Source organism: Dufourea novaeangliae, unplaced genomic scaffold (genome assembly GCF_001272555.1).
Source record: "Dufourea novaeangliae isolate 0120121106 unplaced genomic scaffold, ASM127255v1 scaffold1, whole genome shotgun sequence".
Classification (NCBI taxonomy): Eukaryota; Metazoa; Arthropoda; class Insecta; order Hymenoptera; family Halictidae; genus Dufourea; species Dufourea novaeangliae.
Window position 1 is genome coordinate 24989 of NW_015373885.1, and position 16393 is coordinate 41381.

The following is a 16393-nucleotide window of genomic DNA, read 5'->3' on the forward strand; positions in this document are numbered from 1 at the left end:
TGTAATAACAATGGAATAATAAAATAATTTACTCAAATGTACATAATAATACATATACATATTCATAAAAACAATATTAAACGCAAGAACTTTTTTGTACGCGAAGAAAAACTAATATAGGTCCGTCGGGATTCGAACCCAAGACTCCTTTCTAATACGTCTACTTTATAGCGAGCGGACGGAAGAGAATCCGTTCACGACCATGGTCCCTTCTTAGATTTAACGTAGTTCACAAATTCACCGTTCTCATAACGTAGAAGGCAGCAGAAAATCCCTGACTTTTTACACTATCGGTATTTCAGAACATGAGACACGAGTCGGTGATAATACTGAGAATTCATGCTTTATCGGTAATGTCGGGTATTGACACTGAAATGATAAAAGGGTTACAATAAGAGTCCCATTAGAAAGAGAGGAAAGTTACTCCAGTTGTGGTTCTCTCTCTCTCTAATGCCGACTTCATCCTTACCATAAGACCGCGTAGTCTATTATATATGTTATGTTATAGGGTCTCTAGCGTCTCTAATAGTGACAATTCAACGGTGCTAGTTGGTGCTAGTTCTCTTCGGCCCCAGAAAAGTGGGCCGAAATAACAGATTGGATGAAAGGTCTATTTTTATACCTCGTCGATGCTAAGATTATGCAATCAAAGGTAACATCATGTATTCATTAGCAAGAAACGATTAAATTCAGTTGAATGTTAAATTCGTATTCATAAATGTGTATGTATTTCAATTGGTTTGACTTTCACCAATCATTGATCGATACAGTTTTTTTTTTGAGTATTCCTATTACCTTCGTACACAGAACAATCTACCCAAATCAGAGTCCATGGAAGTATGCATCATGCGTAATATGTATTCCCCTTCCAAGGTCTATTTTCCCGCGGATTTTGGTACGATCCTGACCGGCAGTGATGAGATTTCAGTATTCTATTTTTATGAAAGTGGTTATTTAAATACAGGCAATTTACGCGTATATATAACACAGTAATTTTGAGTTTTATATATATAAAATATACGATAAACGATAGTTTCGATGTCATTCGCGTTTACCGAATAAATTATTGCCTAGGTTATAATAATGTGCGATTGACAGATTTGTCTTTTATCTTGTCACTCATAGTGATGCTCTAAAACGCGATATATACTTTAAATTATTTGGGTAAGGTATACATAAACTGCTGTTGTTAAAATTTATTATCTCACTGTTTAAAGAAATGAAGTTGAAGTTTGTCTTCTTTTTATTACTGACAGGGGCATTTGAGATGAAAATGATGGATATCGATGAGCAAGATGACTGCATTGTTCCTGCAGTTACACCTGCTAAGAAAAAGATGAAACAAGGTACTTATCCTAAATATTTGATGAAGAATTTGATTAAAGTTATTGTTATTAAAATATGACTATGATTCTTCTGTTAATTTATTCACATATAATTGAATATATTGTTCCAGCACAATTACCGTTCCAAACACAAAGTCCGATTGGATCATCCAATGTTATACATAGCAAAAAAAGAAAATTAACATCTCCTTCTATGGATTTGAAGAGTCCAAAGGCATTTAAAATTTTGAGGAAAAACTTGAGCAAGGATATTGGGAGCAATAAAAAGTTAAATAGTTCTGCTAAGGATGCTACAGAGGAAAATAGTAAGGGTATAGAAATTATAGACAATACAGAAACTGAGAATCTAAAAGAAAATACAACTTCTAATAAAAATGAAAGTGGAAATAAAAATAGAACTCCAAAACGAATATCGACTGGGCAGAAGATGTTGGAGAAGGATAAAGTTAAATCAAATCCTTTGTCAAAGTTCCTTAAAAAAACGGAGATAGATGGAGAAGTTTCAAAGGATGAACGGAATACTTTGCAAAACGAGGAAAATGAATCTGTTAATAAAAGTTCCAATACAAATGCTGATAAGACTGCATTGCAATCAAATCATTCAAGTCAAAAAGCAGAAGTAGATAATTCTATGAACTATAATTCTGATTGTGATATTGAAATCCTGTCTTCAGACGCTGAGGATAAAGAGGAATTGGCAAAGTCAAATGAAAGTGGAGAAATAAGTGGAGAAACTGATAGTCCAAAGTCTCTCAAAACTCCCAATACAGACAAGGGAAAGCAGAGAAGATTAACGCCTAAACAACAAGAAAAGAAGTTATCAAGTGCTAAGAAAGAAGAAGAAAGAGAAAGATTAAAAATGGTCAATAATTTGTAAAACCATTTCATTTCAATTTTTTTTTGTATATACAACCAACTGATATTTTCTATTTGTTTGCTAGGAGAAGGAACGAAAACTGGAAGAACGACAAAACCGGCAGAGGGAAAAGGAAGAGAAACGGAGGGAGAAAGAAGAGAAGGAAAAAGCAGAGAAGGAGCAGAAAATGTTGGAAAAGAAATTGAAGGACCAGAAGAGACAACAGGAGCTCGAGTATGAATACTTGCTAATCTTTTTAAAAACATCTTACTGTGAGATTTTTAATTTACTATCTAAATTCTTTCGTAGACAGAAGCTGAAAGACAAGCAAGCAAAAGAGGAAGAGACTAGAGGCTAAACGTAAGAAACAAAAGGCAGCTTCAAACTTCACTAGTTTCTTTGTCACTAAGAAACAAGAGAAAACCGTCGAGGAAGAAAGTATTAATAAGGTTCAGAACTTTATGCCCTTTGAGGTCAAGACAGACATGAAAGTTGCACCAGTTTGTAGGAGAACGTTAACAGAAGAGGAGAAAAAGGCACTGGATGCAATGTACAATAAAGAGAGTGCAGAAACAACCGACTTGTATCTTAGCGAAATTAAGAATAAAAAAATTGTTCCATGGAAATCTTCAAAGACATGGCCGTTCGAAACTAAAGACGATGTCATTCTGTTAGGTAAACATTGTGTTTTCATGAGAATAGCTATGTATTGATTGTATGTTTCGGATTTCATTTTACTTGCCTGCAGACGATGAAAAGGATGACAGCTCGAACATCGTGAATCAGAACATTGTCATAGAGAAGCAACGGACTAAGTTACTTCAGTTCTCCGAGAACCGACGTCCGCCATATTGGGGTACGTGGAGGAAGCGGAGCGACAGTATAAATCCTCGAAAACCACTATCAAAGGACACGGTGAGTTAGCAACTAAAATAGTTCAGGCATTTACAAGCAAAATCGAGTTTTATGTTCTAAAAAAATATACTAATATGAATACAAAGATTCATTCAAACTACACGGCGAAAGGAATGAAGAATGCAACATATTTTCAACAATATTTATTGTCATTTCTCAAGGCACGTCATTTAATCTAGTCCAGTAACATGAACTACTCTTAAAGGTAGACTACAAACAAAAAATAGTCTAGCTAAATCTTTTTTCTCGACTTCGTTTCATCGTATCAAATTGATCGTAAAAAGAATCTTATTCGTTCTCGAGGAATGTCCACGGGAGAGGCCCATCGTTGTCCTCGTTCATGCGTCGAGAGTCTGTTGATAATTCTCGGTTAAGTACATTGCGTATAAAAACCACACACACACACAGAAAGAGAGAGGGAGGGGGGAGAGAGAGAGAGAGAGAGAAAATTCTTTCAATGTTATTTCGTTCATCGTCGGTGCGTTACGCAAAGGGGAATTCGCTAGATCTCCGTTGGTACAATGTTCATTTTCCCGCCACGTAACCCTCTACCACCGTGGAACAATGGGTACGCGTTCTTTCTGTGCACCTTGCGATGCTTGGCCAAATGATCGCTCCGGGCGAATCGTTTCGAGCACATCTCGCATGGGTACGGCTTGACACCGGAATGGGATCTCCTGTGCCTGGCTAGCTCGTCCGACCGACTGAAGCGCCATCCACATCCGGTCCACGTGCAGGCGAATGGTTTCTCCCCCGTGTGACGGCGTAAATGGGCCTTCAAGTGGGATGCTTTTGCGTAAACCTGGATGAATCAGGAACAAGGACATCTTATGTAGAGTATGATTATCCACCTCGTTACTTCAAGTTAAATATTTCCTTTCTATTGGTAGGGTCATTATCAAGCAGATGTTGTTTAAGTTATCGGAGGACCTTAATCGATATAAAGGTAATATTTAAAGGAAGCAACAATGAAAGTGAAGAGTTTGTTAGAGTAGGTAAATTTTAGCACTCGCTGTTAGAATTGATCTAACATACCTTGACGCATCCTTGGTAAGTGCAAGGAAAGCATCGGTCCTCGGCCGCGTTTGCCAAACTACGATTAGTGTAGTCGTGTGTTGCTAGTGCCGCTGTAGCTGCTGACGAGATGAGATTCTCTCCTAGTTGATTATTGTTGTAATCTGCAATTGTGGAAGCAAAATCGCTAGATAATATATGGCGATTCGTTGACTGGAAAAACTAAGTTTCTCTGTTGGAGTTTTGAATTTCACGGTATCGAATCAATACAATTATTTATACTGATTTGTTGGCGGAACTAATAAGCAACGGTAGATCAAAGTGTCAATATTTTCGAATTCATTGAACTGTTCGGTCAGACTTTGTTGTCGATTTGGGGATACGATTTTAGGCGAATACCCGTAGCGCTCGACAATCACCTATTCCGTTCGTTTCAAATGTATCCTCGAGGGCTCGCAAATCGATTCCGAGCACCCATAACGGTTCCTCGTGTTGATACGTTTGTTGGGGATTTGGCAGGGGTAAGTGTAGAAAACCCTCGCAGCCCGCGGTGCACATCGGTGTCCTTTCTGGGAGGCCGGAGTTCCAACTTTTATCTAGGCACCATTCCAATTCCGAGTCTAGCTCACTCAGCTCGCTAAAACACCCTGCGCATACATCACAGAACAGTTCTTTATCCATGCGTCAAACCTTTAAATAACATTTCTCGAATTCAGTTTCAATAACTTTTAACGACAGACATATCTTTGTCCACGCATTGGCGTTTACAACTGTACAATGTTAAGAGAACTTCTGGTCCTAACTCGACAATCAACCGTTTGTGTACAAAATACACTTGTCAAGATTTAAGGAATTAAATAAACAATAACGATTTAAGTTCTGGTATTTTCCAATTTCACGAAGATGAAGATTTTAGCCATGTGGATGTTCTTTTCTGACGTTACTTCGTCAGATCGAACGTATTAAGCAAGAGGGAACGCACCTGAGGGAGTGGATGTATTGTTGGACCACTCGGTCAGCGGTAGCTTCGTCGGGCATGTCAGGTCCGTGTAACATTCGATAGGATTGGCGATGTTGTTGATACAGCTGTCGATCGTCTCCGAGTCGTCACTACGCGGTGTCGTTCCGCAAGACGACGCAGAGGACGACGACGACACGTCGAACTCGCAGGTGGCTAGGCCGTTGATCGCGCTTGTGGAGAACAGTTGCCTCTCGACGCCTGCGTCCGTGGTTAGACCCAACGCAGAGAACAACAATTCGTCCGTCATCTGCGAGGGAAAACGGTGTAAAACAAAAACAAAAAAAAAAAAATGAAATCGAACGAAGAGCCTCGCCGTAAGCGGAAAGAAAACGTGCCGACGACGAAACGGCGGACAGAGAGACTGTTTATTGTTGCGAGAGAGGTTGGGATTAATCGCGGCCGGGCAACCGGGCGATTACTGACAATAAGTCACGGCACCGTGAACGGTCTATATCTCTCGATTAAAATTCAATTCTATTTTGAGTTATCGTCGGCGGCCCGAAAGAAAGAGGGAAAAAATGGCAATGCAACGGCGTCCGAAGACGGGATTTCTCTTTCCTCTTGGTTCCTCTTCCCTGTGGCGAAATGTTTACGCGCGCGTGGATCATCGTTCGATTGATTCGTAGCCGCGAATTATTGGTCACCTCGGTATTTCTGATTTCTGATTCTCTGAGCTCAGGGGTTGACACCCTCCGAAGATTAGCAATAGTATGTTCCCTAAGTGTGTAGCGGAGATCAAAATTGACCAAACACCAAATGCGCCCGATTACGAATTGTTAAATGACACTTGTGAGATTGTTTTATGAAAAGATTGAAACTATTCGATGAACGCTTTGTCGGTGTGTCGCAGGCAGCTTCATCGGAGTCGGATGAGACACTGATAATTTGGTATCAGCGGCGAAACGCCGGTATTTCAGATACTATTGGACACACGCAGCTTCCACCCGGAAACCTCCGATCGTATTAATTTTTTATTGCGTCTCTAAGCCTCTACTTTTCAATTATAACTGTTACCGTTAAAAAAAAAAGTTCAATCTGTCGATTCTCGTGATAAAGACTTCATCTTCTTGGTACATTTTTTTGTTTAAATAATCGACAGTGAAAACTTCATACTTACGTCGAACATTGCAGCGTCTTCGATCATATTGCCGCGCGATTCGATATTTTGAAATTAAGTTCGTTTTCTTTTGCTCGTTTATATTAATTCCTCACATGCAATTGTTTCACTATTAGTCACTGTCTTGATTTCCTCTGCGCATTATCACTTCCGATTGCCAGCGTTTCAAGGCTCTCGATGTTACGCGACCAGTAAATCAGTTCGTCCTTTTTTCAATGTACATCGGCATCGGCGCTGGGAAATCCTTCCACGATCATACTAAACCATCGCCATCGACTACCAAATTATTCAAATCTAGCGCACAAACCTAGAGTGAGTGGCGGTTCAAACGTAGAATCTTCTTGAAAACAGACATCGACCAAAGTGATCCTTCCGCGGTAGTTACTTTCTCCTGGCTGAATAAACGTTCATAACTTTATTTGCACTATAGATTTTGGTAGGAACTAGCATTCCATCGATTTCTTCCAATTACCCTTAATCTTTCCTCTATCTATAGATCAACTATTCAATTCAATCTTCGATTTCCACGACACTGTTGAGTCAGTTTATCTAGATGACAACACAAAGTCAGGTTTTACTACTACATCATCCAATCCTCATCTTGCTCTAGCTATCGATCGTTATGGTGTCCTAGCAAATGGTTTTTTCTATCTATCAGGAGCAAAACTTCCACCTTTGTCACTCACTCTGTATAAACAATAATCAGTGTGACGGTGTTTATCTTTTTAACTCTTTCGGTGAGTAACGTCCAGTTCGAAGGGTCGAAGATGTTTCTTGGGGTCGTCCGAAAAGAATCGAACGAAGTCACCCCTCTTCTAGCCGGGTAGTTTCGCGGTCGAGCGACTCGTGGAGACTGGTGGGGCCTCCGGGTCCAGAACACGCGGATGAGTCGCGTCGTGTGTGCATGTGACAAGGCACCACACGGTTCGGGAGATAATCGAGACTGTGCCACCCGGTGCCGTCACCGTTGATTCCTCCCCAGGGATCGTGGCGGCCCGATCCCAGAACACCGCTTTTCAGACGCGCCAGCGAATCGGTTTCCTGGCTAATTGGACTGGGTATGTGACTCGCGTTTATTTACGACACCAGGCTCTTCTACCTACCCCCCACCCCCCGATAATCGGGGGCTCTCGCGAGATTTCTGGCCCACAGAGACGCACAAGGCCCCATTCGCGACAGAATTCGCCACTCGGTCCGTGATCACCGAATCCTCCTCCGTGCCTAACCGCTATTGCTGGCGCCCGCACGTGGCCTCTCGATGCTTATCGGATTCACGGCCATCACCACCACGTTGTTTCGTGTGTGTGTGTTTTTTCCGTTCCATTACGGAGGTTTGCAAGAAATTCGAGCCAACGGAATCACACCCCGTCTTTGATGCTTTCTTCGTTCCATTTGCCTCTAGAGCACTGTCTCTTTACGAATCGATGATAAAAACTCTGGTCGCGTGTTCCTTCTTCTTTTTTTTTTTGTCGCGTGGGCTTTTGTTCGGGAACCGTTATGTAGGGTGCTTTGAGAAATGTTGACGCTTGTATTTTCTTTGCAAACGTGATTGCAACGGATACCGACCAGAGATGTGCCTCAGGGCTCTGGGGTAGGTGAGAATTTTAAGGAGGTAGATGGTGAACAAGTGGAGAGACTTTAAAGATATGATATTTTCTTGTATGGGTTTGATTTCTCTGAAAATGTTACTTCCAATGCTCACGTGTTACACATTTTTCGAAGTACCCTGTAGATTCTTGATAATACGGTCTTTTTTAATACCTCAGTTTTACCGTGATTCTTTTCCTTCATGCGTTTATCGATTAATATCGACAGGGAATACTTAGTTTTCAAGTTTCTGGAGTAAAAAAACGCAGTAAATAAATAACAATAAAACAATTTAGGCCTTAAAGGGTTAAGCTTGGCTTCCCCTGACGGACACGGTTAAACCACCTTGCGAAATTATTATCCTGCAGTAACGTAGCATAGAGTGGAAATGTTTCGAGCAAAGTTTACATTTCCGAAGGATCTATCAATGAAACGTCTGTAACAATGCAATGGCTTTGACCTACAGCGACAAGAAGAAGCAGATAAAGTGTCTCGAAGTCAGTGCCACTCTGCGAGCCCGAGCCGCTCTCTCGTAGTACGTTTACCCGTGTCGAGGAAAGTTGACCTTAGATACACAATGTAGTATTATATTTTGCGTTCGATTCAAGTGTCAAGAACACACACGCGAGAAGTGCTCCCCCGACCCTCTCCGTGATCGTACGCTCTTCGAAGCTAGATCTTTGTTCACCCTACCCTTCATCCATGCTTTCTAAACTATTTTTAAACGGTCGAACCAAATGAGAATTCGCTAAATCGATCAAGTGAAACGATAGAATCTCGTGTCTACGTATACGATATCGATCTACCACTGGTAAATCGACGCTGAGGGTGGAATGCAAGAAAGACTATCACGAGGGAGAAATGAAGTTTCATCGATACTCCCGGCTATAATCGGCTCGAAACCGTCGAATGACGTTAACGGATATCGTTCCTCCGACGCGTTATGAAAAACAGACCACCGCCATCGATCTATCGTTTCCCTTTTTATCTAACGGATTCATCGCGAGAATTGGTGCTCGCGTTCAGCCCGGCGCCGTGTCACGTCGGAAACGGAGACGAGGAAATCCCAGCTCGGTCTCACGAGAGTGTTATCCCCCGTCGTGATTATTTGGAAACTTTCGCTTGTGCATTCTACGATCGATCATCGAATTGCTCGCGAAACACGCCACAGTTCTCACCGATAAAATCATTGTCTATCGCGCCACCGCGTATTTTTATACAAATAACATGTATATTACGGATTTTACACATTTATAGTGTATTCAGTCGCCTGAAATTCAGGATATTAGAAAGTTCTATAGATTTTAGCACGGTTTTCATTTTATGAGGGGGCAAAGAAAAAAAACATATTAATGTTCATCTTGCCAAACAAGCGAAATAAGCATACGGCGAGAAAGTTGCGATTCTCGGTGAAGATACATAATTGTATGAACGTTGTTACTTTTGGTTGTTACCGATTCGGCAAAAGTACTGAATCAGTCAAAAAACTGCATCGTTTGAACTGACTGTTAAGCGTTCTCCGGCAAAAATTAACGTATATATCGACGACATTTATCCCAGTGACGCGAGGCTTTGAGACAGCCTCTCGCTGGTTAAACCGTCCCCTTCCCCCTCATCACACTCACGCTTAATCGAAATGTCGAAGATTCATTTTACTTCGCTCCGCGAAAGATTATTTTCTATCTACCCTCCGGGGAGATTTATTAATTGCGGTCTCGATTGCGTCACTTCTCCGTGGTCGATAAAAGAGCTCCGAACGGAGTCAATTTGCTCTGGCAGGCGATCGGTATTATGCACCGATACCGTGCTAGAGCATCAATCGACGAGCGTTTTTCTTTATACGAATCGTGCGGTCCCTCGTAGCGATGGCGATACATTTGAATTTTATCGATATTTGGTATCGATACGTATTGATACCCAGACTATCGATGCACGTGTATATCGGGAATAAAATAACGATATTATCCTGTTTTTGGTTGGCGGTTCGAGGGTTAAAGGTTAATGTGCTTTTCCTATTTTCCTGTACATCTCGAGAACTACAGTGGATATTGAAAAATTGTTACAAGGAAAATTTAATGGCTCTTTATGCTCTATACAACTGTACAATAAAATTTATCAACAATTTCATTTTTAAATAAAAAATAAACAAATCAGTATTTAACAATTTTATTACACATTTTTATAGAGCATTAGAAGCCATTAAAGTTTCATTCCAAAAGTTTTTTCGATATCTACTACAGTTTTTAAGATGTATATGAAAATAGTAAAAACCCATTAACCTTTAAGGGGTGGTTTCCACCCCGAAGAACCGAATATCAGCAAAAACGAAAACTTGCCCGATGCTTCTATCGAAGTTCCTTACAAAATTGTAGAATTCAAAGAAAAATCGGAACAGGTTACCCAAGTTTCCTTGTCAGTACAGATCACTGGTCACCAGCCGATAGCGGTTAAATTACGTTTCAATAGCGTGTAATTAATAGGCGGCGACAACAAACGCGTTGTTACGGGTTTTGAAATGTTTCGAATCGGAGGCAACATGGTGGCATAGATCCACAGCCGTAAGACACGTAACGTGGCAACCGAATAATCGGGGATAAATCAATCGCCGGGCATGGACGATTCAATCGCGCCGGTGTGCGCGAGGAGGAGCACCGAGCGTAATCTTAATGGGGGCATAAAACAGCCATTACAGATGGCCCGGCGGGTGACAACACGTAGTAAATAATGCACGACACTTCGTCCCAGGCGCCGTTCGAACGTTAACGCGTTGGCTGCGTTTAGATCCCGATAACCGAGTCTCCTCCCCCCACCACGCGGACCGCGGCAAAATCGTTAGATCGTACCCGGTGTGTGTGATTAATGGGAGATTTACGTTTGTACGATCGCGGCGGTCTGGTCCAGGTCTCTGTTAAGTGCTTGTTAATCGCTTTCGCTTTGATTTATCTCTCCACCCCCCTTCTTGAATTTTTTTCGTTTGAGGGCTCTGTCTGATACCTGAAGGCGTGAATAGTGCAAGCGAAATTGCATTCTTCTGCTTACTCTACCTGTGTGTATTAGGTTAGCTGGTAGCCTATTAACAGGCTTTCTATTTCAGTGCTTATAGATGTGGAGCTTATTAATTTACCCTTAGATATCAGCGTTAACACTTTGACTGTAAAATTTTTCGACATCAGGCCGCGAACAGTATTTCAAATACCTAATTCGATCATTCGTGTCCAGCAAATATGACCGTCATGCATGTACAGGTGACGCAGCCTATTGGGAACTTTACGTGTCAGCCGAATTCAGGTGACACGGCAGTCAAGGTATTAAAGAAGAAATTGATGCTATTTTCATGAATGTAATTTCCTACTGTGATTGAACTGTTTAAAAGAGGACAGCCAGTAGATAATGTGTTAACAATGTCTATTAGATATCTTACGCTCGCGAAGAATCTGTTGGGGTGCGTCCGTTCAGTTTTTTTTCTTATTCGGAGTGGGGTATCCAGTGATCTCGTGAAAGTGCAAAGAGGAGAAGCGCAGAGGTAGCCCGGGCGTAATTTTGTCGAGATAAGTTTTTATCACCCACTTAGAAGCTACTCGAGCGAGATCGTTGTAACGCGAAGTAGCGAAGCAATACCGCGAGGAAACGATCGAGATACTTGTCAACGCTGATCCGCGATGTTGATGTCGTGTCAGGCGTGTGCCAGAGATAACAAATCAATTTACAATTCGTTTTTAATTTTCTTTCGCTACCATTCTCTTGAGGGAGAAGGGGAGTTGGGGCAATTTGATGCAACAGGGTGCAATGAAACACCAATAGTATCTCGATATCCATAAACAATTTAAAAGTTCAAAACATGATCATAGGATAGTATATAAGCGCATAATCTTGTGGTCATATTTTGAACTTTTAATTGTTTATGGATATCGACATATTATTGGTGGTTTGTTGTACCCTGTTGCATCAAAGTGCCCCAACTCCAGTGCTCTCACCAAAAGAATATTTCAAATGGGTACTGCCAAAAGTAGCAGATAAACCATGCGGTGTACTGATCGTTTACGGTGATCAATGTAAAATCTCGTAGTGATTCATTTTATAATAATTTCGTATTTTCTCAAAATGAAAAATTTCGCGATTGAAACATTGTTACTCTTCGGATACGTACCTTTTTGTCGCTGCCTCCTAAAAAGCTGCACAAGTAGTATACACTCTGGTGGTGTCTTCTTTTCTCCTGAAACCCTTTCGTCCAGTTTTCCGCAGTCGACGACGACGACGACGTCTGCGCGCCGATCATTCGCGATATCACGTTTCCTTCTCCAATAATAAATTAATGTCTCGGGTAAGCGTCTTGTAATTGATGCCCGCGCGGGGATGAAATCGACGTTGATTTATCGAAGAAAGAATCGCCTGCCGCAAAAGAGAAAACCCCCCCTCCGACGATTTATTGACTTTTCGGGCCGACACTGTGTGCCCCCGGGAACCAGCTACGATTTCTTCGTTGAAAAATCGAATCACGACTCCGACGAAATCATTCGACCGTCTCGTTCCACCTCGTCCGACGTTCATTTATCGCCTTATAATTTCGAATTTAGCCGCGATATATCGCTTTAAATAGAACAGTAAAAATAGCTACTAATATAAGCTACCAAAGTTGCATTTAATGAGTAACCACGGCATCCAGTGACCGAGTCCTCTCTGTTGATTTTTGTCGAAATGCCATCTCGAAATCATCAGCCACACCACGTTCCTCTAATCTACTTGTGATTTGTAATTAACATCACTCGTGTAAACATGGACGTTAATTGTTCATTGTATCAATTTTCGATGGTTCAAGTCGTGTGACATGAAGTCCTTTTGTTTTAATTTTTTATTAACCTGTTTTATTAATTTTCCACGGTTGATGTCCGGTTTCGAGTCGATTGTTGCATTTGACGCCAAGTCTAAGATACCCCACACACTTCACAATTCCATCGTATATCGCGAGTTCTTCGAAATATTTTTCCTTTGTCTTTCGAAGGGAGCTCTGTCCACCAAGATTTGTTTTTTTTCCGACGAGAAATAGTGCATCTACATTTTGAGACAGAATGGAAAGCTGGCGCGTATCACCCTGGGGGCTAACTGCTCCGTGACTAAAGAGAGGAGAGCGAATCGTAGGAACGCGGGGTCCACGCAGCACGTGGACGCTCTTGGGCTGGGACGGTTTCGCTCGAAGTCGCGATTATCGCTCCCGTCAAGGAAGTTGCAGTGATACCGACGTCCTGCTTAATCATAGGCCAGACTCCAGTGAAATCCAGTGGCCGTGATCGTAACTAAAATAAACGGCGTATGGAAAAACGGATGATAACGGCGGTCGAGAGAGATTCGAATGACAACCGACAATAGAATTTGGTCCCCTTGGCGACTCGGCTCGATTTGTATCGGATGTCTGCTTTGGCAGAGGTAGCAAACTTTGCACGGGGAATCTACGAATTTCCTTTGTTCTGACAATATACATCCACAATAGGATACTATAGGACATTCTTTTAACTGCCTGAAGGAAAAAAGGAGGGGAGATAATGGTAGCCAGAAGTAATGAATTCGAACTCGGTCGTGGCGTGGGATGTTCTGTGTGTACAGGGTGTCTCGCTTCGACAGGAAGTTGACTTTCTTCTCTTTTTTCTCACAAAGCATGTGATTCTGTTAAGATCGTTGGAGATTCTTTGGTTACTTAGTCTATTGGAACTGAAATATTAAGATTAATCCTTATCCCGTCCCTCATTTCCAAACTCAATTTGTCCCTTGGTGTCAATTTGACATAGTGGTAAAAAATTAATATAATGAACTGATGAATAGATATATTTGCAAATTTTTGTAAATAAAAGTCTTGAAGACTAAATTTTACCTACACATGACAGAATAACGTCATTTCTTCTAGGAGACAAATGTGTCTGATTGACACAATGATTATTATTGAAACAACAAGTATGATGGACTGTGGAGATTGTGTGTGTGGATAATCCGTCTTCTTTTTTCTAGAAATGGTTCAACTACGAGGTAGACTCGGACGACGAGTGGGATGAGGAAGAGCCAGGAGAATCACTGCATGGTTCCGACGATGAAAAGGACGAGGAAACCACGGAGGACAATGAGTACGACGTGGACAATGAGTTCATGGTACCTCACGGGTAAGCGTCGTAAAGAATATTGAATTTAACACATTTATATCCCCGAATTTTCATTAATGTATGGACGATTGTTTTAGGTACTTATCCGACGAGGAACTTCGTGCCGACGAAGAGGATAAGGAGGACATGGTAAGTGCTTCTGCGTAAAATGTTTCTACTGAAGATTATTTAAATGTATGTATTTTTATAGTCTCCGGAAACGCAGAAATACAAGTTGAAGGTATTAGGAGAACAATTCGAGTCGGACAGGAGCACGAAGACCTCGAGGCTCAAACCGAAAATAATTGGTTGCGTTTGGAGGGGCCTTGAAAATACGTTCTCGGAAAATGGTGAGCGTTCAATCTACGAGTGTGGGAACTGGGGAAATATATTAAATAAGAAACAGTAATTGTCTAATAAGTGTCGATCCTATAAAAACACTAAAAAATCTTAGTTGTCAGTGGGAGAATGCATGAATCTTTCGACACACAAAGGATAGGAAATTTTGTCTGATTTCAGTGCCTGAGAGGATAGTGGATTTCTTGTCGGATCGCGAGGCCTGGGTGCGTCAGATACCAGTGGCTCTGTCGACCACGTTCGAGATTGACCCGGGGACCGAGGGCGGTACGCCCACGCCGCAGAGTCTCGCGAAATCATCGAAGATGTCCCAACTTCCGGCAGGGGCTCTTCCCGAGCTGATCCGTCTTTTACATGGGAACTTGCAGAGCAGAAAGTTCCTGGTCAGAGAATTCTCGGCGTACTGGAACAAGAAGAACAAGAACGACGAGAACGTAATCTCGAAGTCCAGTCTGCTTCGAAAAATACGCGAGATAGGGAAGTGGATGGCGTGTCCCGAAGAGGGTCCTATGCACTTGAAATATTGTTGGTATGTCCCTAAAAAGATACGAATGGAATACCTGGACGAGGATATTTCGTTACCCAATCAGTGGTCCTACAACCTTGTACCGAAAGGGAAACGAGATGTAGGGGAGGCCACTGAGAAATTGGATGAGGAGAAAGACAAGAAAACCGTGCCATTAATTACTAATTTTACGAAGAAGATCACCCAGGAGGAGATGAAGAAACAGTTGACTGTTAAATCGAGTCCAGCCACCCCCAAGAGTAAGCCCGCGAAGACTCCAAAGAGAGCAACTCTGATCTCAGTCGGTAGAGGGGAACAGTTTTCTAAGGTGTCGAAAAAGAATTTGTTAAAGAATTCTATCAGTGGCGATAAAACGGCGAGTAAAGATGCAGAGATTAAGAACGACGATGACGACATTGTTGTAATTGAAAGTTCTTCCGACAGCGATCAGCCTGAAATTCAGACGGTGACTGAAGAAGAATTTGATAAAGCGGAAAATAGACTGGTTATTCCTGTGGATTGTGAAAACGAAGACGACGCAAAGTCATTCACGAAGGTAAAGAGAAATAAGAGTGATGGAAAGACAATAAATAACAAACAGAAAGAGAATATTAAAGAAACTGTTATTATTTCCATGGACGTTGACAGTGACGACTAGGAAGGGGAAAAGTAAATTGTAAAAAGAATCGTGGGACGAACAAAAGATAGAAGAAAATTTTGTACAAGGAAAATGAAAAAAAATTGTGATAAATAATTAATGATAGGAGAGAGTGAGGCAGTATGCCGGAATAAGATTGTGGATGATTTCCATACTTTTATTATTATTTAAATACAGATCGCATGTGTACAAAGTCCTGAATTGTTTTGTTTTTGTAAAATTCGTCTGTAATCTGCCTATATATGATTGTTATGATTACTATTGTCCGAAAGTAATTATTCCCAAGATTTCAAGCTAAACAGTGTAGGTATACACGCCAGTTTGAATGATTTGGGCCGTTTGTCGCAAGTTTTGGGGGCTGACTTGGTAAGAATGAAAGGTGTATGATGTACATTTTGGCCTTAACCTAGCCTCACAAGTTTCGTGTGACTATTAAAATTAAGCAGTAATTACCGTATTAGACAGTATAGAACGATATTGTTAATAAGTGGTACAGTTATCCGTATCTTTGTAACCTATATTATACATATAATTCCATACATTTGATATTCAGTAGAGTTAAGAATCGTTAAACGTAATTTTCGATAGCTCTATGTTATTTATGTGCCAACGTGTTCACAGCTTAGTTTTCTACGTTGCTCAAAATAATTCAGAGATCACATTTGCGAAGCAAAATAACCACCGTATATTTAATATTAATGTATTTTTATTTACTGTTTGACAGTAAATTAAATACCTGATTTTTTGAAGTATTTGAGTATATGATCTTCTAATTATTTTGCCCAATATGTGTTTCAGGAATTGGCTTGTGAGTTTAGAACATGTCGCTGAAAACCCTAGCGATACTTCAGATTAAACTGTCTTTAAATTATTTAATCGAACGATCGTAAAA

General features: G+C 41.1%; 2 protein-coding genes across 2 annotated transcripts; one reads left to right on the forward strand and one right to left on the reverse strand.

The window, feature by feature from the left end:
* The first annotated feature begins 960 nt into the window (after positions 1–960).
* On the forward strand, positions 961–15564 carry LOC107194066 (chromatin assembly factor 1 subunit A-B-like). Its single transcript, XM_015583634.1, is given in 11 exon segments — positions 961–1164; positions 1257–1346; positions 1457–2208; positions 2288–2436; positions 2512–2542; positions 2544–2877; positions 2951–3117; positions 13854–14002; positions 14080–14131; positions 14193–14331; positions 14501–15564. Coding segments are annotated over 10 exon segments (2853 nt in total). The 5' UTR covers positions 961–1164; positions 1257–1267; the 3' UTR covers positions 15502–15564.
* LOC107194055 (Wilms tumor protein homolog) lies at positions 3400–5399 on the reverse strand. The gene is made up of 4 exons (XM_015583623.1): positions 5114–5399; positions 4551–4778; positions 4153–4295; positions 3400–3919 (listed from the first exon to the last, which is right to left on the reverse strand). The coding sequence occupies exons 1-4, from the start codon at positions 5397–5399 to the stop codon at positions 3620–3622; spliced, it is 957 nt and encodes a 318-aa protein (XP_015439109.1). The 3' UTR covers positions 3400–3619.
* Positions 15565–16393: the final 829 nt, after the last annotated feature.